Below are 23,051 nucleotides of genomic sequence, written 5' to 3' on the forward strand. Positions count from 1 at the left end.
TAATGTAGAAGGAAAAGCTGTGTACATTTGCAAATACTGTGCCAAATCATATGTGAAGAATGCAACAAAGATGCGGAATCATCTGGCCAAGTGCATAAAGTTCCCTCAGCACTCACAACAAGCAATCTTGTATTTGAGGTGAAAAGGATTAATCAGACACCTTATCGATAGCAACAGCTCATGGTCCTCCTGGAACCATTCGTTTTTTTGACTCAATGGAGGAACGTAGTCAGAGAAATGCTGATGAATGTCTTGCTCGAGCTGTGTATGCAACTGGTTCACCTCTATTGATCACAGCAATGTGTATTGGAAGAGATTTCTGAATCTTCTTCGCCCAGCATACACCCCTCCAACCAGACATGCTTTATCTACTAATTTGCTGGATGCAGAGTTCAACAGAGTTCAAGTGAAGGTCAAGCAAATCATAGAGAAAGCAGACTGTATTGCAATCATCTCTGATGGGTGGTTGAATGTTTGTGGGCAAGGAATAATTAACTACATCATCTCCACCCCCCAACCAGTATTCTACAAGAGCACAGACACAAGGGACAACAGACACACCGGTCTCTACATTGCAGATGAGCTGAAGGCAGTCATCAATGTCCTTGGACCACAGAAGATATTTGCACTGGTGACAGACAATGCTGCGAACATGAAGGCTGCTTGGTCTTATGAGGAGTCCTACCCTCACATCACACCCATTGGCTGTGCAGCTCATGCATTGAATCTGCTCCTCAAGGACATCATGGCACTGGAAACAATGGATACACGCTACAAGAGAGCCAAGGAAATGGTTAGGTATGTGAAAGGTCATCAAGTTATAGCAAAAAAAAAAAAAAAATTTGATTTGATAGCAGCAATCTACCTCACCAAGCAAAGTGAGAAGAATAAGAGTACCACATTGAAGCTGCCCAGCAGCACTCGTTGGGGTGGTGTTCTCATCATGTTTGACAGTCTCCTGAAGGGGAAGGAGTCGCTCCAAGAAATGGCCATATCACAGTCTGCTGATATGGACAGACCCATCAATAGGATCCTCCTGGATGATGTATTTGGGGAGAGAGTGGTAAGCAGCCTGAAACTCCTGAAACCTATAGCAGTAGCCATTGCACAGATTGAGGGAGACAATACCCTCCTGTCTGATGTTCAGACTCTGCTTGCAGATGTAAGAGAAGAAATCCGTACTGCCCTGCCCACGTCCCCATTGCTCCAAGCAGAGGACACTGCAGTTCTGAAATACATCAAAAAGCGTGAAGACTTTTGCCTGAAGCCCATACACACCGCAGCGGACATGTTGGACCCCAAGTATGCTGGCAAGAGCATCCTGTCTGGTGCAGAGATCAACAAGGCCTATGGTGTCATCACTACCGTGTCTTGCCACCTTGGCCTGGATGAGGGCAAGGTTGTTGGCAGTCTGGCGAAGTACACTTCCAAGCAAGGGCTTTAGGATGGAGATGCAATATGGCAGTCGTGCCAACATATCTCATCAGCCACCTGGTGGAAGGGACTTTGTGGAGCTGAGGCTCTTTCCCCTGTTGCCTCCAGCATCCTCCAAATCCCACCAACATCAGCCGCCTCAGAGCACAACTGGTCCTTGTTTAGGAACACACACCCCAAAGCATGCAACAGGCTGACCAATACAAGGGTTGAAAAATTGGTGTCCCTTCGGGCAAATTTGAGGCTTTTTGAGCCTGACGATGAGCTATCTTCAACAAGGTTGGAAAGTGATAGTGAAGATGAGGCCTCAGAGTCTGATGTTCAAGATGTGGACATTGAGGAGGTCCAGGGAGAAGACATGGAAGCGTGAGAGGAAGGCAACCAAAGCTTTAGTTTTCAGACTATCATTTTACAGATGTATGTTGAAAACGTTTTTGGGAGATGCGATGGATCATTGAGGATCATTCAGTATTCCATTTCTTTTGATGTTCAGTGAAATCATCCCATGTGAAGAGTCAACTCATTTAATTAAAGTTCAATTTGTAAAAAAAAAATTCTATTGGAAGGATTTAATAATTTGCAATTATGTCTACTTATGGGTAAAATGTTGTTTCTGTCTCCATATGATATGGTAACTATATGCAATTCAAAAAACATCTACATTTAAATGGTATTAATATTAATTTGCATATATTCCCATATATTCCCACGGAAAGGTTCCACCTCTGAATATTCCCCCAAATGTGCAACCCTACACACACATACACATGGATTTTGTATTGTAGACATGTGGTAGTGGTGGAGTAGGGGCCTGAGGGCACACAGTGTGTTGTGAAGTCTGTGAATGTATTATGTTTTTAAAATTGTATAACTGCTTTAATTTTGCTGGACCCCAGGAAAAGTAGGCAGCAGCTAATGGGGATCCATAATAAATACAAATCAAAACAGCAGATTAGTAATCTGTAATTGATTACAGTATCAGTCCTGAGTTGTTTGTTCAGTACTTTCTTCTGTACTACTGTGTTGTTAATGAATACAAACCAGCTCTCTTGTTTATGAACAAAACGGAAGCAAACGGGCCAAAACAGGAAGGGACCAACTGAACTTGTCCAACAACAAATGCTTGTTTTCCTTTTCTGTTACAATTTTCTTTTGCTACGTTTTCAACGGTGTGCACTAAAGATTGTTTCATCCATCTCTTCTCAGCGTCAGGCCTACCCCAATCCTTCATAGTCATGCACCAGAACCGCTACCAGCAGTGTATCGCTGCCTTCATCCTACAAGCTCCGTGCGAGGCCGTCAAGGTACAGTAAGAGCAGTCTGACTTGACATTAAACACACTGCGTGTTGCAGAACAAACAAAAACACTATGGACAGTAGTGTTTTTACAGTGAGAATTGGATTGCATACCATTTTCTTGTTCATGTGTAGCTGGGTGCTTATAATTGTACCATGGTGACTGGCAACATTCCGTTGGCATAACAATAGCCTGCTAACATCGCAGGGCATTACATAACATGATATACCACATAACAGTGGTATCTTATGTAAGGCATGGATCTATCAATAGCAGGAAACTCCCATCAATATTCTCATAGCAGAGTCAAAGTTTATACATTTTTTGATTTGTTGGTGGTTGATAACTGGCATATACATTCCTGTGTTATATCATTCATCACCATGTTCCATTCCCACTCGTGATATTAATTGTTCAGCTATTTATAGTCCATTTCTGTCCAGGATAAACAAACATACTAATTGCTATCCCCCCAGAAATCAAGTGACTCACTCCAGCTAGTGTTGGGTCATCATTAGACTACACTAGCAGAGAAGTAACTTTTTTTTTTCTCCCCCACTGTCCTGATCCTTTATTCCAATACTGTCGGAGTCACCTTGCTCTCTGATACGTCTAGGTTAGGTGGAATTTCCTTCATTACTAGGCATGAGTTAGCAGAATATTGTCATGGTACCCTGAATGTGTCAAGTTAAGTTAAAGTGCATTTTACAAATGTCACAACACACTTTACATGATTAAAAGAGAAGTACAAAACAAATGTAGAAAGAAAGGGTGGGAGGAGAAAGGGGAACAATAACAACAATATAAAACCAGGGAAGCAACCTTCACTGGGGACATGTCCCCTCCCCCACCACCACCACATTCTGAAATTGCATTTTTGGCCCACCGTTTTATCATTGGAATGCGATACAAAACGATGCGACAGTGTGCTTTAGGACCATGCAGACTCCTCCGAGCGGTCAGGTAGGCTGTTTGGAGTGTTTATCAGCTAAAAAAACAAGTTGTCCCCCCACTTCTAAAACCAAATTTGCGCCCCTGATTAAAAACCAACAATACAAATGTGTGTGTTTTCAGAGGGTGTGGATGTCAGAGATCGAGGGTGCTGTGGCGACGCTGCTGAGACTGGATTCCCAGCAGCCTCCCCGGGTGAAGAGCTCCTCACTGTGGCTAGAGTCCTCCCAGATTTGAGCAGTCTGACTTTCACTACTAGAACAGAGGACCACAAACACCACTTCTGGACAGCTGCTTGTGCCTGACCCCCACTATATGTGCTGAACCATAGGTGGTTCTGATATTTTATTTTAATTATGTCCTTTCCAGCACAGTTCCAGAAACTAGGTGGATGGTGGATGCGTGACCAGGCCAGCCCAGTACAACTTGGCTCAGTAGTGTGAAAGCTATTAGTACAGACCAGCACAAATACACTTGATTGAGCTTTTAAACTCGCTACTGGCTAGTTGTTGAGACCCTTGATTAGTTGAATCAGGTGTATTAGTTGGTGCTGGAACAAACACCTCTACACATGATGGATCTCTCCAGTACCAGGGTTGGTGAACACGGCACTAGACTCTGGCTAAAACAAGGATTACTATAACTGTATCAAGCACTGTGGTCCCTCCCAACCCCTGTAAAATACTAGCAAGAGAACTTTTGTAAAATTACTGTTTGCTTTGAAAGTGTATTGCGGTACCATAATAGATTACAATACAATTTTGAAAATGAGAAGATGACTGTTCTGTGTTGCTGATGTGTGCTCAGAACACATGTACACATTCACTTAAACTGTGGAAATGTGTCTGTGGCGAACAGTACAACATATACAGTCATAACATCACAATAAGAGTACAACTGATGTGTGTCATTATCATCATCATCATCATCCCAGTGGGTATCAAAACATGATACATACTCTGGTTTAACACACTGGTATAAATAGACACTGACCACCAAGGAAAATAGAAACAACTAGTTTTATTTACTCTTAATCATGATGGAAAATGTTTACAATAAATGGTACATCTTGGACATAAAATGTCATGATTCTTTCTTTCCTTCATCACACACACACACACGCTCCTCCTTCCAGGTCAGGTACAGTTGAAGTCGGAAGTTTACATACACTTAGGTTGGAGTCAGTAAAACTCATTTTTCAACCGCTCCACATATTCCTTGTTAACAATCTATAGTTTTGGCAAGTCGGTTAGGACATCTACTTTGTGCATGACACAAGTCATTTTTCCAATAATTGTTTACAGACAGATTTCACTTATAATTCACTGCATCACAATTCCACTGGGTCAGAAGTTTACATACACCTAAGTTGACTGTGCCTTTAAACAGCGTGGAAAACTCCAGAAAATGGTGTAATGGCTTTAGAAGCTTCTGATAGGCTAATTGACATAATTTGAGTCAATTGGAGGTATACCTGTGGATATATTTCAAGGCCTTCCTTCAAACTCAGTGCCTCTTTGCTTGACATTATGGGAAAATCAAAAGGAGTCAGCCAAGATCTCAGGAAAATACATTTTTCAAATCCACAAGTCTGGTTCATCCTTGGGAGCAATTTCCAAACGCCTGAAGGTACCACGTTCATCTGTATAAACACCATGGGACCATGCAGCCGTCATACCTCTCAGGTAGGAGACGAGTTCTGTCTCCTAGAGATGAACGTACTCTGGGTTCCAGAGAATATATATGCCATTTAGCAGACGCTTTTCCAAAGCAACTTAATCATTCGTGCGCAAGGGGGAGGCTTGCAAGCCGAAGAACACCATCTCAACCTTGAAGCACGGGGGTGGCAGCATCATGTTGTGGGGGTGCTTTGCTGCAGGAGGGACTGGTGCACTTCACAAAATAGATGGCATCATGAGGATGGAAAATTATGTGGATATATTGAAGACAGTCAGGAAGTTAAAGCTTGGTCGCAAATGGGTCTTCCAAATGGACAATGACCCCAAGCATACTTCCAAAGTTGTGGCAAAATGGCTTAAGGACAACAAAGTCAAGGTATTGGAGTGGCCATCACAAAGCCCTGACCTCAAACCTGTAGAAAATTTGTGGGCAGAATTGAAAAAGCGTGTGCGCGCAAGGAGGCCTACAAACCTGACTCAGTTACACCAGCTCTGTCCAGGAGGAATGGGCCAAAATTCAACCAACTTATTGTGGGAAGCTTGTGGAAGGGTACCTGAAACATTTGACCCAAGTTAAACAATTTAAAGGCAATGCTACCAAATACTAATTGAGTGTATGTAAACTTCTGACCCACTGAGAATGCGATGAAAGAAATAAACGCTGAAATAAATCATTCTCTACTATTATTTTGACATTTCACATTCTTAAAATAAAGTGGTGATCCTAACTGACCTAAGACAGGGAATTTTTACTAGGATTAAATGTCAGGAATTGTGAAAAAAACTCAGTTTAAATGTATTTGGCTAAGGTGTATGTAAACTTCCGACCTCTGTAGTCCGTGACAGACAGTCTGTGGTGGCAGTGTTCTAAGAGAACACAGAGTTCCCGACTGTCACTGTGACAGAGAGCCTGACAAACAAGACGTTGACTTAAGGCACAACCACTACATATGGGCCCTGTTACAATACTCCAGAAATGCATCCTTCCTACCTTCCTTGAAGTAGTCACAGATCTCAATTGGTTGGATAGGTGGAAGTGAAAGGGTCATAACCTTGTTTTCACCTAACCATCCACTTACAGATCTGTGCTTACCTGAAGGAAATGAGTAAAGACATTCCTAAAGTATACAAACAGGACCATGATATCCTCCAAAGTGGAGAAAGAAAAATGTGAACTATAAAGCCAATCGATACATCATGCATGACGACGACCGACATCCACGTGAAACAAGACACAGATTAATTAGTGTAGTAGTACCATTCACTAAAATGAATTCAGTAAGACAATTATGGATTTTTCTTTTACATTACAAGTGTTATTTAACATACTTTTTCTCTTTTTCATTTTCTTCCATAAGAAAATGACCATTTTACAAAGATAATCCAACAGCCAGGTATTAGTGTGATGATGTCATACAGTAAGATGGTAAACCCTACGGGGGGCATTTGTTTCAGCCGAGCACTGAAACAACCGTTTCAACTAATTCATGTCTTTATGAGCAATTGATATGAACAGGTGCTAGTGCTGGGCTGGAACAAAAGCCTGCACACCTTGTAGCTCTCTCCAGAACCAGGGTTGGTGACCATCGCTCAACTGTAGGGGTGGAATGGGGCGATAGTTAGTGGGGCAATACTTGTGGCTTCCTCAGGGAGTGACACCTCCATGGCACTGAGAGAGAGAGGTTGGGACTCTGAGACACTATCTGATGTGTGGCCTCTTAACCCAGAGTATGATAAAAGCGGTGAAACCTAAACCGCCAACATCTTGGCCTTAGTGACAACACTTAACGACACCCATCGCAAGCTGGGGAACTTGATCTGTATGGACAGGCCAGCAGAGAAAGAATACTTCCATGATCTTTCAGGTTAACCATATAACTATTTATATGCCTGTGCCAATCTGAGGTAGACGAAACAAAACCAATGTAATGCAGAGATGGATACTAACAGGAGACTACTTGATCAAAGTGACCTGGTACAAAGCCATGTGTTTGAGAATGACCTTCTGGGTGGTCCTTTGTAGCTCAGTTGGTAGAGCATGTGGCTTGTAACGCCAGTGTAGTGGGTTCCATTCCCAGGACTACCAAAATATATGTAAAATATGTGCACGAATGATTATGTTGCTTTGGAAAAGCGTCTGCTAAATGGCATATATATTCTCTGGAACCCAGAGTAGAGGAAGGACTGTTATAGAGAGAGTAAAGGATGTTCAGTCTGCCAAAAGACAGCTAGCCGCAGGCAGATAGCTAGCCAGACAGCAAACCAGAACCCAGACAGCTAACCACTCTATACAAACAAGTCACTCACAAACTCTTAATACAATAATTTACTGTGGATTGACCAGACAATGCAGGAGCAGTTCAATCAGTATTAAGAGCTTGTCAGCAAGAAAACAAAAATACTTCAACGAGGATTACATTTTTACAGTGTTATCAATTCTACTTGACTGGTGGTAAAGAGTTCGCAGTTAGCGTAACAACATTGACACGTTCAAGTGTCGTAGAGCAAAGGTTTTAACAGCCACCATGCATACTATAGAGCAGTGTTTTCCAACCTTCTCCGTTTTGGGGACCACCAAATCACCGGCAAAAGCTCGAGGTCAGCTATTTGCGAATCAGTAAATTACACAATGTACATGGGACAATATATAAAAAAAAAGAAAATATCTCCAAATTTCAATTAATTGAAAACCTCCAACTGAAAATTGTAGAAATACATATATAAAAATATTGTAAGCTTTTAATGAGACAACTAAAACATGTACAACATGAAAATATTGTCCCATTTACATTGTGTAATTTATTGACGGTCCCTAACTAGCCCCACAGATGGGCTATCCAAAGTCAAACCAACTTTTCCACGGTCGCACACTGGCCGACTGAAGCTAATTGGCGAAGAAGTTGGCTAGCTTGCTAGCTAGTCTAGGCCATAAGACCTGGTTAGACTGTTTCAAGTCATCTAGAAGGGTGAGTGACTATAACTGTGTATTGTTTAGGCATAGTGAAAGTACAAAGGCTTCCCACATTCGAACACACACACACACACACACACACACACACATCAAAGCACGCCTCCAAGACACAAATCTTATTCTCAATTGCATTTCCTTATGAGGAGAACTGAAATTGAGGCTAAATCAGGAAGTTCACCCCCCCTTTAATACTCCCAAATATTATTATTATTATTATTATTATAGAAAGAAATATATAATAAAAATGAAATAACACATTACCCTGGTGGTCCACGGACCAAAGGTTGAAAACCACTGTAGAGGTGCTGTACAGACAGACAACACTGCCACCCTACACACACACCACATCATTCCTAAAACACCACACACAAGATCCACACAGACAGTTATTGCTTCAAAGCAGAGCACACACAGCTCCTGCAGTAAGTAGTCATGATGTTGAATGGGATACAGGCGACAGAAAACACCACACTCAACCACGTGGATCACATCACGTCTGCAATCAATGACAAAAATCACTACCACAAGTAGTTGCTTACATTTGTTGTTTGCAAGAGATCAACGATGGTTTAAAACAAAGTCTTCATTCCATTTAGTAGAAAAATGAGCAGCATTGCAAAAAAAAAAATCTGATGTACATTATAAATGCCAGCCATGTTCAAGCATGTCTGAATTTATGATAAAAATGTAGGACCTTAAAAGTAAAAAACTCAAAGCTTTCAGCTAGATTTAAAAAGTAATTGAGAAAAGATTAAGGTAAAGAAAAATCCAAGCTTTCCATTTTGCCTAATATCCTACCTTCTCAGGACATTTGGACTACTCCAGATGGACATTCTTTGGTCATTAACAAAATACTTATCCCAAAACAAACAGAACCACTGCTTTCAACCCTTTAACGTAACTCTATATCCTTTTGTTAAAACAACTTAACCCGGTCGGTATTTAACCACTTTCTTCCACCTGCCTTCACAACCCTTCTAGACCCAACGTATACTTTCAGTCAACCACCTTGTCTTCCTAAACGTTAAAAGATGCTAACGATGCCAAACCAAGATGGCCGCCGTCCAAGCTAGACATGTAGAGTAAAGATGGATAGTGCTGTTGAGCTCTCCGTTACCACTCTCTGACCAACCAGCCGGCCTCATAAGTGGCAAAGGCACTATACAGATTTGGCCCATCCCATTCAGTCCCATAGCTCTGGCATGTCTGCTGTGCTTCTTCCATCATATTCCCATCTTGTGTGACACCGAGACCCCAGCTAACCCCCTTACTAAGACCACTGGCCCTTAGAACGACTGTGGCCCATTCAGTGACTGTGGCCCCTTCTTCTGCACTCCCATCCAATTACCAGGTACATTCTCTCCAAAGCACAGTAGGTCTGATTGGTCCCAATGGTCCATGAAGTCAGAGAGACAGGTGTTGATTTCTGAGTCAGTTTGTAAGAGTGGTCACGTAGGAAACGATGAGACATGCCGTCACTGGAGGGGCCAGGAGACCGAGAGAGAGAGCTGTCAACCCTGGAGATCTTCGAAGCACGTCTCGCAGACCCGCACAGGCTTCTTGGAGGAGGGTGTGAGAGCGTTCTTGGCAGAGCACTCTGCACAGAAGATGTTGCCACAGTGTCTGCAGTGGTGCTGTGGGAGGGTATGGGAGAGAGTAGAGAGAGAGTCAGTTAGGAGGATGGGCAGGACAGCCTGACTGTCCTGATGATATAACACTTTTTACAACTCCTTTGCGGCACCTCCTTCTTTACCATGGTCATGTTCATTAGGAACCAAATAGAAGATGGACTGGGACTACCTGAACTTGTAAAATAACACACATTTTCGATTGCAAAACATTTGAAAAGATTTTCTGAGCATGTACACAACCCAGATGAACAGACCGACATATAACACAACTCACTTTCCTGATGGCGAGAGAGAAGCCCTTCCCACAGGCCATGCAGTTCTGTACCTCGTGGTCCTCCGCCCACTTCCTGGTAAGAGACTGTGACTGCTTTATCTACAGATGGGGACAGGGAGAGAGAGGGGTTAAACCATATACATTCACACTGGAAAACCAGCTCCACTGCACATCTGCACCTATACAAACAGGCATGTACACACTAACACACACAGCCCTATTGACTTGAAGTACCCATTAAACAAGTCCTAAAGCGTTCTAACCTGCAGAGCTGTGCGGGATATTTTGACATGGCCACGGCTCGACAATTAAATGAGATTAGTAAATTATGTAATAATGGGTCGTCAGACTATAGTGGCTCTACGGCTGTGGATTCTGTTGGGTCTAATACATTTGGACCCCAGGAAGAGTAGCTGCTGCCTTGGCAACAGCTAATGGGGATCCTAATAAAATACATGTAGACTGGTGTATGTGTACTGTATTGTCTAGTTCAGCTACAGGTCACATAGAACGATGCAACTGAAGTCATAATACATGTGTCTAACATGGCGTTATGTATCCTGCATTGTTACCTGTAGTGACTGGTTTTCTCTGCCCAGCTCCTGCATGGCAGCGGTTGTATCATCCAGTTTTCTACGCATCTCCACAACTTTGGACTGCAGTTTCTCCATCTCCCCCTCACCCTTCACACACCTGAAACACAACCATTACACAGTCACAATGGTGAAAGGCTAAAAGCTACCATAAGAGGAGAGAGACAAAAAGGATAGCGTGAGAGAAAGAGAAACAGTATAGCGAAAGAAAGAGAGAAAACAACTCTAAAAGCACTAAAGCACCTCCAATGCAACATCTGCTGCATTACAGGCCAAACTATTAAGTATATGTTTTAAGTATCCGTATATTTCTGTTACTATGACACTAACCCTCTGTTATTAGTACGCCTGCGCGGTTGTCTCACTGTGGATGGACCTGGCCTGAGTGCAATGGCAACCATGTATCGTGGAAATACGGTGAAGTAAACGTTGTTAAACTGGAACCTAGCTGTTGTGTCATTTTAAGCTAACAAAACTACTGGAAATCAGTTCTCTCTGACACCTTGCTGGATAGACTATCAGCCAATGTGCTCTTTTGCACGCTGTTTGGGAAGTAAGTAAGCATTTCACTGTTAGTCTACACATGTTGTTTACGAAACATGTGACAAATACATTTTGATTTGAAAGAGATCAACGAGGGGAGATCTAGGTGATTCCTAGCTACATTATAGTTTCTGGTAAAAGCACGACATTAGCGGTAGCAATTCTGAAGACAACTTCACACCCTCACCTCTCCAGAAGCGCACGCCTCTCGTCCTGGTTGTTCTGCACGGTGGCCTCGAGCACAGCGATCTCGCCCCGCAGTTCATCAGTCTGCTTCTCCAGTTCGCCGCAACGCCGCTGGCTGCCCTGCCACTCCCTCTTCAGCGTGGCCACGTTCTCGTTGAGCGCCGTCACCTGCAGGCCCAGCCGCGCCTCTGCCTCCTCTCCCCGCTTCGCCTGCTCCTCCCGGGCTTTACGTTCTGACGCCTGGGGAGGGGTGGGGGATGGGGAGTAGGAAGGGAGAAAGAGATGACAGGGTATTTAGAAGTTTAGAGGAGAAAAGCCACACCTACAGGAGATCCACAAAACATCTGAGTGATGATACCTAAAAGACACCACCACACATTACTGAAACACAGCAAATGACAAAAAGAGCCTGCATGGTGTCTACAAAACACAGCATTTAAAAACACTGGAGGGATTCCACCAGCAAATAGCACTTCAATGTCAAACATCACATGTAGCTCCTTTAATAAGTGTTGATGCCTTCTGGAACGTTAGTAGGTAGGTAAACAACTAAGCGTACCAGCTGGGCCTGGACCTCCTGGGTCTCCACTCGAGACTTCTCCTCTCTCTGGGTAACACTGTCCCTGGTGGCCTGGTGCCGGGTCTTCTCCTGCTCCAGGGCTGCCTGCACCTCCTCCACACGGCCCTGCACCTCCAGCTTCTGCTGGATCAACAACTGCTTGGCCTCTCCAAGCTCCCTCAACTCCTGGGGGGAGAAGAGAAGGGGTGAGGGGGATAGGCATAAGCAATATGATGGAATTGTCAAAATTTCGCTGACACCTATCCAATCATCTCAGATCTACAGTAGTACCTAGGAGATAGGGGTTGATATGGGATTCAGTTGGTTCAATTCCGAATCAACCCCACCACCTTCCACTCAATGGACCCCTCGTAAATCTCTGGATAAGGAGGGTCTCACCTTTTCACTTCTCTCCCCGAGTGCCTTCAGCTCAGAACCCAGTCTGATTGTGTCCTTCTCCAGGGCAGCCTTAGTCTGGCTCAGCTCCTTTGCTCTGCGCCTCTCCTTCTGCAGCTCCTCCTGGGTCACACCCTGTGTGGGGGAGGGGGTTACAGCATGAGGAGAGCAACCATACAACTCACATCCTAAGTCCCATTAGGGAAGGAGACCAGGTCTGAGATGGATCAAAGTCCCCAAATATCATGACACTCTGACTATGGGTTGGAACAAGATTTACAACAACTATAACAAGAGATTGATTACACAAATCCAAATCGGGACACCCCCCACTCAGACATACAGTCGGAGTCTTCGCTCCTGGCTCTTAAGCAAGGAGTAGTTTAGCCTTTTAGATCATAATGAACACGATTATCTGGACTGGGAACTCCGATGCGGTTTGAACACTATCCTGGGTCTGACCTGATGTTTCTGCAGCTCTTTGAGAGCTGTCTCCTGCTGGCCCAGCCTCTGGTCCCGTTTGGCAAGCTCCTGCTTCAGGGAGGCCCGGGCAGCTTCCACTTCCTGGACCTGCCCCTCCAGACCAGTCAGCTGGGTCCGGTTAGCAGCCAACTCCTCCTGGGACAGGGTCAGCCTCTCCTCAGACGCCTGGACAGAGTATACACACAGGCATGGGTCACATACAGCACACGGTTCATACAAACACACAGCAAACAGGCTCAGGTCCCATACTTGAGAGGTGTGTGTGCATTCCATACTTTCAAATTAGATTAGCATTATGTAAAACGTTTAAAAGACTATGATTTGCATGATCCTACACCTATGGTGTCCTGGTAGTTGGTTAGGCAGACAATAGTGTCTGATGTTGATGATCAATATTTCCATGCGGTCTGACTCTGGTATCTCCATTGAACTACCTTGGTCTTCTCATATATATTCTTCACTCACACAAAATTTCTCTCCTCACACAATGATTATTTTTGTCCAACTTCCATTGACCCTGTCCTGCATCCATAGAAATATAACTGGATGAGGATGCCCATTCTAGTAATTCCATTTCTATGCCTGCATGTTCTCCCACTCACCGCGAGGTCCTGTCTGAGAGATGACACCTCCGACTCCTTGCCGTAATAGTCAGACTGCATCTTGGCCAGTCCCTCCTGACTCTGCTCTAGAGCCTTCTGCAGCTCAGTTGTTCTGGTCCTCTCAGAACTCAGCTCCTGGCCCAGGCCTGACACCTGCTCATTCAGACGACCCTCCTCCTCAGCCTGGAATACACACATTTAGTCCAAAACATGGAGATGCATGGAATTATGTGTGTGTGTGTGTGTGTGTCTTCTTACCTTCCTGGCATGTGCTCCTTGCAGCTCGCTCACTTGGCTCTCCAGTTTCTTATTTTCCTGGTTGAAGGACCCCTGGGCTGTCTTCAGCTGTGTCTGCAGCTGCTGCACCCCCTTCTCCTTCTCTTTCAGGGCATCCTGGGTCTTGGTGTGCTGCTCTGTTAATACAGTCAGCTGCATCTTCAACCCTTTCTCTGCCTGCCAGTCAGACACAAAATGAAACCTTTTGTGAGAGCACGGACAATCAGGCCTTGTAAGGTATCTGGGTCGTGTTCAGTAGGGCAAACCACAGCAAAATATTTACTGTGTTTCATATTGAACAAATTCAGGTAGACCCTCCTTGATTCATTCAGTTTTTCTTTTCTTCATTTAGTTCCTAACAAATAGGACCCTGTATTCATGTCATGGGCTGCTTACCTCTCTGATCTTCTCCAGCTGCCCTTTGACCTCTGCCATCTCCTTGGTGGTGGCCTCTGTGGCCTTCAGCAGCTCCTGTCTGGCCATCTCATGGGACTTCTCCTGAAACATTTTCACATATGTACTGTTGGATTTGACCTAGTCTAGACTAAGATACTTTTGGTGATAAAACTGACACCAACACCAATTCGAGAAAAACAGGGCCCCTATTCATAAAGGGTCTCAGAGTAGGAGTGCTGATCTATGATCCGGTCCCCCCCTGTCCATGCAATCGTATTCATTGTGATCTAAAAGGCAAAACTGATCCTAGATGAGCATTCCCACTCTGAGACCCTTTATGAATACGGGCCCAAGGATCTACCGCAGTCTGTACCTCCCACATGGAGGTCAACCACACTACACCACACTAAGCCCACCTTCTCCTCCAAAACTATCTTGCTGCTCTTCCTCTCCTTGTCCAATTGGCTCTGGCTCTCCTTCAGGGCCTTGAAGGTTTTAGCCAGGCCATCGTTGGCCGCTGCCAGCTCTTTCCACTGGGCCTCCTTCTCCTGCATGGCCTTCTGGAGGTCTCCAGCCAAGCCCTGGGCTTTTCTGTCCAGCTCTGCCTGCCGCACCTGCCCCTCCTGGGCTAGCTTGTCCAGGCTGGCCTGGAGGGAGGTCTTCTCCTGCTCACAGCGCTCCAGCTGCTGCCGCGTGTCGCTCAGGGAGTCCGTCTTTCTCTTCAGCTCCTCCTGTAACACAGCAGCCCTGAGAGAAGCAGAGACCAGTCACAAAGAGTACTAGATGTGGATCAATGACCAAAAAAAGGAAATAAGCGTGGTTTATTGTCAGTAGCCAGAACCATATTTAATTTATATTCAGGTAAACTGTCTATAGACTGTTGCTGCAATGGTCATTTTCCTTGTTGACGAGAGATGGTATGTTGAACTTTGACCTTGTCATTGTGTCCGTCAGAATGGTAACCTGACTGACAGCATCAGAAAGCTGTACTTAGTTCTTACCCGGCCTTCTCAGTCTCTAATAGGCGACCCAGCTCCTTCAGCTTTCCCTTGACCTCTGACCCCTGCTTCTGGAGCTTCTGCACTTCCTGCTGAGCCTGCTCCCTGGCTGCCCTCAGCTCCACCCCCTCCGCCTCCGCTTTCTGTCACACACACGGACATTTCAGAGACATCACAGTGACTCTCAGTCTCTACTGCAACCCTGATACCAAGATCTGTGTATGAGCTAAACCCTGTTCATATCGTAAGAAACAAAAATCTGCACGCAAAAATGTATGAAATGTGTAAAGGTAATTAATACACAGTGCTTCCCCCAGGAACTCCACGTGTGTGCGTGTAAGTGCGTGCATGTAACTGACCTTGGCCCGTCCCTCCAGCTGCTCTATGCACTGTTCTGAGGTCAGTAGTTTGTCTTTGACCTCCTTCAAACTGGCCTCCAGCTGGCCACACTGCTCATGTCTCTCCTGCAGCCTCCGGCCCTGCTCCTCTACACACGCCTGGCTCTTATTCAGCTCCTATAAGGACAGGAGAGATGAGGCATTACTAGGAATTCTCTAAAAGTGCATCCTTCCAACCTTCCTTGAAGTAATCATTGACTAGATATGATCGGACATGTGGAACAAGGGCTCGTCTCATGACTTTCCCCTGTACTGTCATGTCTAATCAGTGATTACTTCGAGGGAGGGATATTGTTATCCATGTTGGCACCAACGATGTTAGGATGAAACAGTCAGAGGTCACCAAGTGCAACATAGCTTCAGCGTGTAAATCAGCTAGAAAGATGTGTCGGCATCGAGTAATTGTCTCTGGCGCCCTCCCAGTTAGGGGGAGTGATGAGCTCTACAGCAGAGTCTCACAACTCAATCGCTGGTTGAAAACTGTTTTCTGCCCCTCCCAAAAGATAGAAAGAGGGCCAATTATCTACAAATTCTGGGGCTCACCCACAAACAGGACCAAGCCTGGCCTGCTGAGGAGTGACAGACTCCATCCTAGCTGGAGGGGTGCTCTCATCTTATCTACGAACATAGACAGGGCTCTAACTCCCCTAGCTCCACAATGAGATAGCCAGCCTGCCAGCTTAGTGGAGTCTGCCACTAGCACAGTCAGTGTAGTCAGCTCAGCTATCCCCATTGAGACCGTGTCTGTGCCTCGATCTAGGTTGGGCAAAACTAAACATGGCGGTGTTCGCCTTGCAATATCACTGGAATAAAGACCTCCTCCATTCCTGTCATTATTGAAAGAGATTGTGATACCTCACATCTCAAAATAGGGCTACTTAATGTTAGATCCCTCACTTCCAAGGCAGTTATAGTCAATGAACGAATCATTGATCATTATCTTCATGTAATTGGCCTGACTGAAACATAGCTTAAGCCTGATTAATTTGCTGTGTTAAACAAGGCCTCTCTTCCTGGTTACTCTAGTGACCATATCCCCTGAGCCCCCGCAAAGGCAGAGGTGTTGCTAACATTTACAATAGCAAATTTCAATTTTCATCATTTCAGCTTCTAGTCATGAAATCTATGCATCCTACTCAATCACTTTTTATAGCTACTGTTTACAGGCCTCCTGGGCCATACACAGCGTTCCTCACAGAGTTCCCTGAATTCCTAAATCGGACCTTGTAGTCATAGCAGATATTATTCACATTTCTGGGGACTTTAATATTCACATGGAAAAGTCCACAGACCCACTCCAAAAGGCTTTCGGAGCCATCATCGACTCAGTGGGTTTTGTCCAACATGTCTAAGGACCTACTCACTGCCACAGTCATACTCTGGACCTAATTTTGTCCCGTGGAATAAATGTTGTGGATCTCAAAGTTTTTCCTCATAATCCTGGACGATCGGCTCAGACCCCAACCAAGGATCATCAAAATCCATGCTATAAATTTCTCAGACAACCCAAAGATTCCTAGATGCCCTTCCAGACTCCCTCCACCTACCCAAGGACGTCAGAGGACAAAAATCAGTTAACCACCTAACTGAGGAACTCAATTTAACCTTGCGTAATACCCTAGATGCAGTCGCACCCATAAAAACATTTGTCGTAAGAAACTAGCTCTTTGGTATACAGAAAATACCCGAGCTCTGAAGCAAGCTTCCAGAGAAATTAAACGGAAATGGCGCTACACCAAACTGGAAGTCTTCCGACTAGCTTGGAAAGACAGTACCGTGTAGTATCGAAGAGCCCACACTGCTGCTCGATCATCCTTTTTTTCCAACTTAATTGCGGAAAATAAGAATCCAAAATGTATTTTTGATACTGTCGCAAAGTAAACTAAAAAGCAGCATTCCCCAAGAGAGGATGGCTTTCACTTCAGCAGTGATAAATTCATGAACTTCTTTGACGAAAAGATCATGATCATTAGAAAGCAAATTACGGACTCCTCTTTAAATCTGCGTATTTCTCCAAACCTCAGTTGTCCTGATTCTGCACAACTCTGCCAGGACCTAGGATCAAGGGAGACACTCAAGTGTTTTAGTACTATATCTCTTGACACAATGATGAAAATAATCATGGCCCCTAAACCTTCAAGCTGCATACTGGACCCTATTCCAACTAAACTACTGAAAAGAGCTGCTTCCTGTGCTTGGCCTTCCTATGTTGAACATAATAAACGGCTCTCTATCCACCGGATGTGTACCAAACTCTAAGTGGCAGTAATAAAGCCTCTCTTGAAAAAGCCAAACCTTGACCCAGAAAATGTAAAAAACTATCGGCCTATATCGAATTTCTCATTCCTCTCAAAATGTTTAGAAAAGGCTGTTGTGCAGCAACTCACTGCCTTCCTGAAGGCAAACAATGTATACGAAATCCTTCAGTCTGGTTTTAGACCCCATCATAGCACTGAGACTGCACTTGAAGGTGGTCAATTTTAACGGCGTCAGACTGAGGCTCAGCATCTCTCCTCGTGCTCCTAGACCTTGGCCTGGTTTAGATCTCATCTGTCGGAAAGATATCCGTTTGTCTCTGTAGATGGTTTGTCCGCAGACAAATCAACTGTAAATTTGTGTTCCTCAAGGCTCCGTTTTAGGACCACTATTGTTTTCACTATATATTTTACCTTTTGGTGATGTAATTCGGAAACATAATGTTAACTTTCACTGCTATGCGGACGACACACAGCTATACATTTCGATGAAACATTGTGAAGCCCCAAAATTGCCCTCCCTGGAAGCCTGTGTTTCAGACATAAGGAAGTGGATGGCGGCAAATGTTCGACTTTTAAACTCGGACAAAACAGAGATGCTAGTTCTAGGTCCCAAGAAACAAAGATCTTCTGTTGAATCTAACAATTAATCTTGATGGTTGTACAGTCGTCTCAAATAAAACTGAAGGACCTCGGCGTTACTCTGGACCCTGATCTCTCTTTTGACGAAGATACCAAGACTGTTTCAAGGACAGCTTTTTTTCATCTATGTAACTGTTACGTTCCCCAGTTTCTGTGTTGTGTTTTTGTATGTGTATGTATTTCAGGAAATGGCTTCCTGGATTCCCCCAAGCAGCTGATTGGTCGGCCCCATTGCTAATTGGAGCTGACCCCTGCAGACGTGCATGTCAAAAGGACTGTTTTTGATTCTTTAAATTGTTTACTTGCGGTTGTAATTATTCTGTTTTTGTTCCCAGGGGGGAAGTAGAAGGCACCTTGGGAGTGCTTAGGCAAGAGGCCTGCGGGCATACATATACCCGTAGTATGTACTCTGTCTATGCACACTAGGTAAGACCTGGGCGGACCATCACCTGTATTTTGGTTAGTGCGCCAGGTGGTGCTAGTTAGGTAAGTTGTGGGTAGGTAAGGTAGGAGAGGGGGCTCTTTAACTTGTACTTTCTTTGCTTTGGTTCCATCCAGCCCCTTTTCCCCAAATTACCGTGTGAAGGAATAAATTCAACGGTAATATTCTCTGTCTCAGTCATCCTTACCCGCACCTACAGTCACATACCTCTCTCACTCCACAGGGAGTTGAGTGTAGCAGGGTGTTGCGTTCCCTCCTCCAAGAGGCGTGCGTAACAGTAACATTGCAAAAATCTGAAACTTTCAGTCCAAAAATGACACAGAAAAATGTATCCAGGCTTTAGTCACTTCTAGATTAGACTACTGCAATGCTCTACTTTCCGGCTACACGGATAAAGCACTAAATAAACTTCAGTTATTGCTAAACACGGCTGCTAGAATCTTGACTAGAACCCCAAAATTTGGTCATATGTTCTCTCTCAATTCAAGGGGAATTATTGGCATGGGAAACATATAGTAACACTGCCAAAGCAAGTGAATTAGATAATATACAAAGTGAAATAAACAACAAAAATGAACAGTAAACACTACACTCAGAAGTTCCAAAAGAATAAAAGACATTACAAATGTCATATTATGTATATATACAGTGTTGTAACGATGTACAAATGGTTAAAGTACAAAAGGGAAAATAAATAAGCATAAATATGGGTTGTATTTACAATGGTGTTTGTTCTTCACTGGTTGACCTTTTCTTGTGGCAACAGGTCACAAATCTTGCTGCTGTGACGGCACACTGTGGTATTTCGCCCAGTAGATATGGGAGTTTATCAAAATCGTTTTTTTCCCCGAGTTCTTTGTAATCTGAGGGAAATATGTGTCTCTAATATGGTCATACATTGGGCAGGAGGTTAGAAAGTGCAGCTTAGTTTCCACCTCATTTTGTGGATCTCTCTCTCCCTCTCTCCTCAGGACTACCTGGCTTGATGACTCCTTGCTGTCCCCAGTCCACCTGGTCGTGCTGCTACTCCAGTTTCAACTGTTCTGCCTGCGGCTATGGAACCCTGACCTCTTCACCGGACATGCTACCTTGTCCCAGACCTGCTGTTTTCAACTCTCTAGAGACAGCAGGCGCGGTAGAAATACTCTGAATGATCGGCTATGAAAAACCAACTGACATTTACTCCTGAGGTGCTGACCTATTGCACCCTCTACAACCACTGACTTTTATTTGACCCTGCTGGTCATCTATGAACATCTTGGCCATGTTCTGTTATAATCGCCACCCGGCCCAGCCAGAAGAGGACTGGCCACCCCTCAGCCTGGCCTCTCAGGTTTCTTCCTAGGTTCCGGCCTTTCTAGGGAGTTTTTCCTAGCCACCGTGCTTCTACACCTGCATTGCTTGCTGTTTGGGGTTTTAGGCTGGGTTTCTGTACAGCACATTGTGACATCAGCTGATGGGCTTTAGAAACAAATTTGATTGATGCACTTTTAAAGAATTGGAATGGGGCCTAGCACTCAGATAGGGCATTTTGTCCCACAGATGCAGGTTCATTTGAGAAAAGAAGACAAATCAGTGATACATTATTATGTCAAGAGATGGGTCTCCATTGAATTAGTATTCTGGTAGATACTATATTCATCTAGCATGAGTATATTCTGCTGTTGTCATAAAACCAATGGCTGACCTGCTGCTTGTCCTGCAGTGCATGCTGGGCTGTCTCCAGGTGGTTCTCCAGGTCTACTCTCTGGGCTGCCTTGGCTGCCTCGGCCGACAGCAGCATCTCCGTCTTAGACTTCAACTGGGGAAACAAGACAACTTTTTTAGTGCCGGAATCTGGTTGAGTGGTTAACGCTCTGAACTCTGGGACACACACACACCCCCCCCCCCCCCCCCGTGATGGGGTTCTATCTGTGCCCCTATTCGTTTATCCCACTCTCCAGTCAATGGTAAAGGGATAGGAATAATATTTATCCATCCATCAGTCCATTCACCCTACCTGAGTGTCCAGTTGGATCACCTTCTCCCTATTCTCTGTCAGCTGGGCGTTCAGTTCCCCTAGAGAGGTCTCCACAGCCTGGGCTCGGTCCTGGGCCGCACGGAGGAGGCTCTTCTGCTCCTGCACCTGCTTGTGGAGATTGTCCTGAGCCTGCTTGTGGCTCTCCGATTGGTTCTTCAGCTTGTCTGTCAAGTGTGTGACCTAGAACCCCCAAAATATAAAGTGACAATGAGCTAAATCCCTCAGATCATGATTAGGCTATTGTATGTTTTTACTGTATCACATCAGTAGTGTTCTTTTTAACACAACACCTAAGCACACAAATTGAATAACAGAAATATACAGAACATCGTACTGCATTGTGTGTATGTGCGGGTGCGTCGGCATGCTGTATTAATTATGTATATGTCTTTCTGTGCATGTCCGTATGCGTGTGCTTTTGTTCCTACCTGCGTCTGTAGCGTGTGGTTCTTCTCCTGCAGCTGGTTGAGCACGGCCGTCTCTCCCTCCCCAGCCTGGATCTTGGCCACCAGGTCCTCCCTCTCAGCCTCCAGCTGGCTCACGCTGTCCTTGGTCTTCTGCAGCAGGGCCTCCAGGTTCTGGATCGTCTGGTCCTTGTCCCCGATCTGACGCAGCACCTGCTCCAGGTCATTCTAATAGGACATGGACGAAGAGGCAGAGGGAGACGAGTCAAACAAACATGTCTGAAGCATTGTTTCCCGAGAGCAGATTCATTAGTGTCATGCTTGCACCATTAATACAGCGAAAACTGCTTGTTTCTTACCCAAACAGTTCAAAAGATATTGACCCATTTACAGACGCAATGTTTTTTCTTCCCGGGGGGGGGGGGGCATTTTACATTCATAAACCATGTCGCGGGCTGTTCTAAAACTACTCGTGGGCGTATTTGTTTTACATTTTGTTAAGTAATGTTTGTTACCTCATTAGCTAGCTAACTAATAACCAGTATATCAAAACATTTTGGGGGCACAGAAAGAAAAATGGGATAGCTTCTTCAGAAGATAAATAATCATAGCAATGTCTTGCACGTCATCATCCCAAACTTGATGATCTTAAAGAGACAGTGTACAATTTTGAATGCAATGCCTCAATAGAAAAAGAGTGCTTTTCCATAATGTAGAATCTTAATACTCCACAATTTACTATTTCAATGACATGTATTTCTATCAACATTTTATATTGTTATAATAAACAAATTGACAGGGTTCCACATTCCTTTCTAGGGCACAACGTGCTTCTGAAGTAGATCTGAACGGCGCAGCGCTCTAAGACACTGCATCTCAGTGCAAGAGGCGTCAATACAGTTCCTGGTTCGAATCCAGGCTGTATCACATCCGGCCATGATTGGGAGTCCCATAGGGCGGCACACAATTGGCCCAGCGTCGTCCGGGTTTGGACTTGCCTAGTTAAATAAAGGTTAATAAAAATACAAATAAAAATGTCTCTGGTACTCCTTTTATGTTGTGCTCCTAATTTTTTTATTTATTGGGAGATCCCGTGCTACCAGTGGCATTTTAAATGTAGAGCCCTGGTCCTGGGTTGTGTTCATAAGGCCTCAGACAGAAAACAAATCGACTGAAACAGGATGGGACAACATGGACTTGTCCAATACAAAATGTTGTTTTCTGTTTCGTTAAGGTGCCATATTCAATAGAACCCTGTACTAATGTGTGTTGGGTGTTCTAGTGCTGAACATCCCTACACAGGTTCTACTATACACACAGTGGAAGAGGTGAGTTGTACTGACACGAAACCCTTTTCTTTAAGTTCCACGTTGACATGTCTGGTAGTACCTGTGCCTCTCTGAGCTTGGTGTTGGTGTTCTGCTGCAGGCCCTGGAGCTCCTGGTGTTGCTGCTTAGCTTTCTCCAGCTGGTGCTGCAGGTCCAACATCTTACTGCTGTTCTCCTTCAACTACAGCAGGACACACATATAGAGGTCAGTCCCAATACAGTACCTCAGTTTATGGCCTTATTCTGAAACCCCCCACCTAGAGAGACCCACTTCCACTAGACAGGCCAATCTA

General features: G+C 44.6%; 2 protein-coding genes across 2 annotated transcripts in view; one reads left to right on the forward strand and one right to left on the reverse strand.

The window, feature by feature from the left end:
- Positions 1–4,763, forward strand: part of LOC106561426 (pleckstrin homology domain-containing family G member 7) — a 40,443-nt gene extending 35,680 nt beyond the window's left edge. Inside the window, exons 16-17 of the mRNA XM_014125391.3 lie at positions 2,641–2,738; positions 3,806–4,763. Of these exons, the coding sequence (XP_013980866.1) occupies positions 2,641–2,738; positions 3,806–3,919 (212 nt within the window). The 3' untranslated portion in view covers positions 3,920–4,763. The remainder of the gene's footprint in view (positions 1–2,640; positions 2,739–3,805) is intronic.
- Positions 4,683–23,051, reverse strand: part of LOC106561425 (early endosome antigen 1) — a 47,929-nt gene continuing 29,560 nt past the window's right edge. The window contains exons 13-29 of the mRNA XM_014125388.3: positions 22,820–22,939; positions 21,455–21,658; positions 21,006–21,206; positions 20,694–20,807; positions 15,629–15,784; positions 15,273–15,412; positions 14,688–15,018; positions 14,272–14,373; positions 13,858–14,052; positions 13,600–13,782; positions 12,977–13,162; positions 12,518–12,649; positions 12,119–12,304; positions 11,561–11,799; positions 10,810–10,930; positions 10,238–10,336; positions 4,683–9,966 (exon numbers count right to left, since the gene is read on the reverse strand). Coding sequence (XP_013980863.1) covers positions 9,844–9,966; positions 10,238–10,336; positions 10,810–10,930; positions 11,561–11,799; positions 12,119–12,304; positions 12,518–12,649; positions 12,977–13,162; positions 13,600–13,782; positions 13,858–14,052; positions 14,272–14,373; positions 14,688–15,018; positions 15,273–15,412; positions 15,629–15,784; positions 20,694–20,807; positions 21,006–21,206; positions 21,455–21,658; positions 22,820–22,939 — 2,832 coding nt within the window. The 3' untranslated portion in view covers positions 4,683–9,843. The remainder of the gene's footprint in view (positions 9,967–10,237; positions 10,337–10,809; positions 10,931–11,560; positions 11,800–12,118; positions 12,305–12,517; positions 12,650–12,976; positions 13,163–13,599; positions 13,783–13,857; positions 14,053–14,271; positions 14,374–14,687; positions 15,019–15,272; positions 15,413–15,628; positions 15,785–20,693; positions 20,808–21,005; positions 21,207–21,454; positions 21,659–22,819; positions 22,940–23,051) is intronic.

Source organism: Salmo salar, chromosome 10 (assembly GCF_965601325.2).
Source record: "Salmo salar chromosome 10, fSalSal1, whole genome shotgun sequence".
Taxonomy (NCBI): Eukaryota; Metazoa; Chordata; class Actinopteri; order Salmoniformes; family Salmonidae; genus Salmo; species Salmo salar.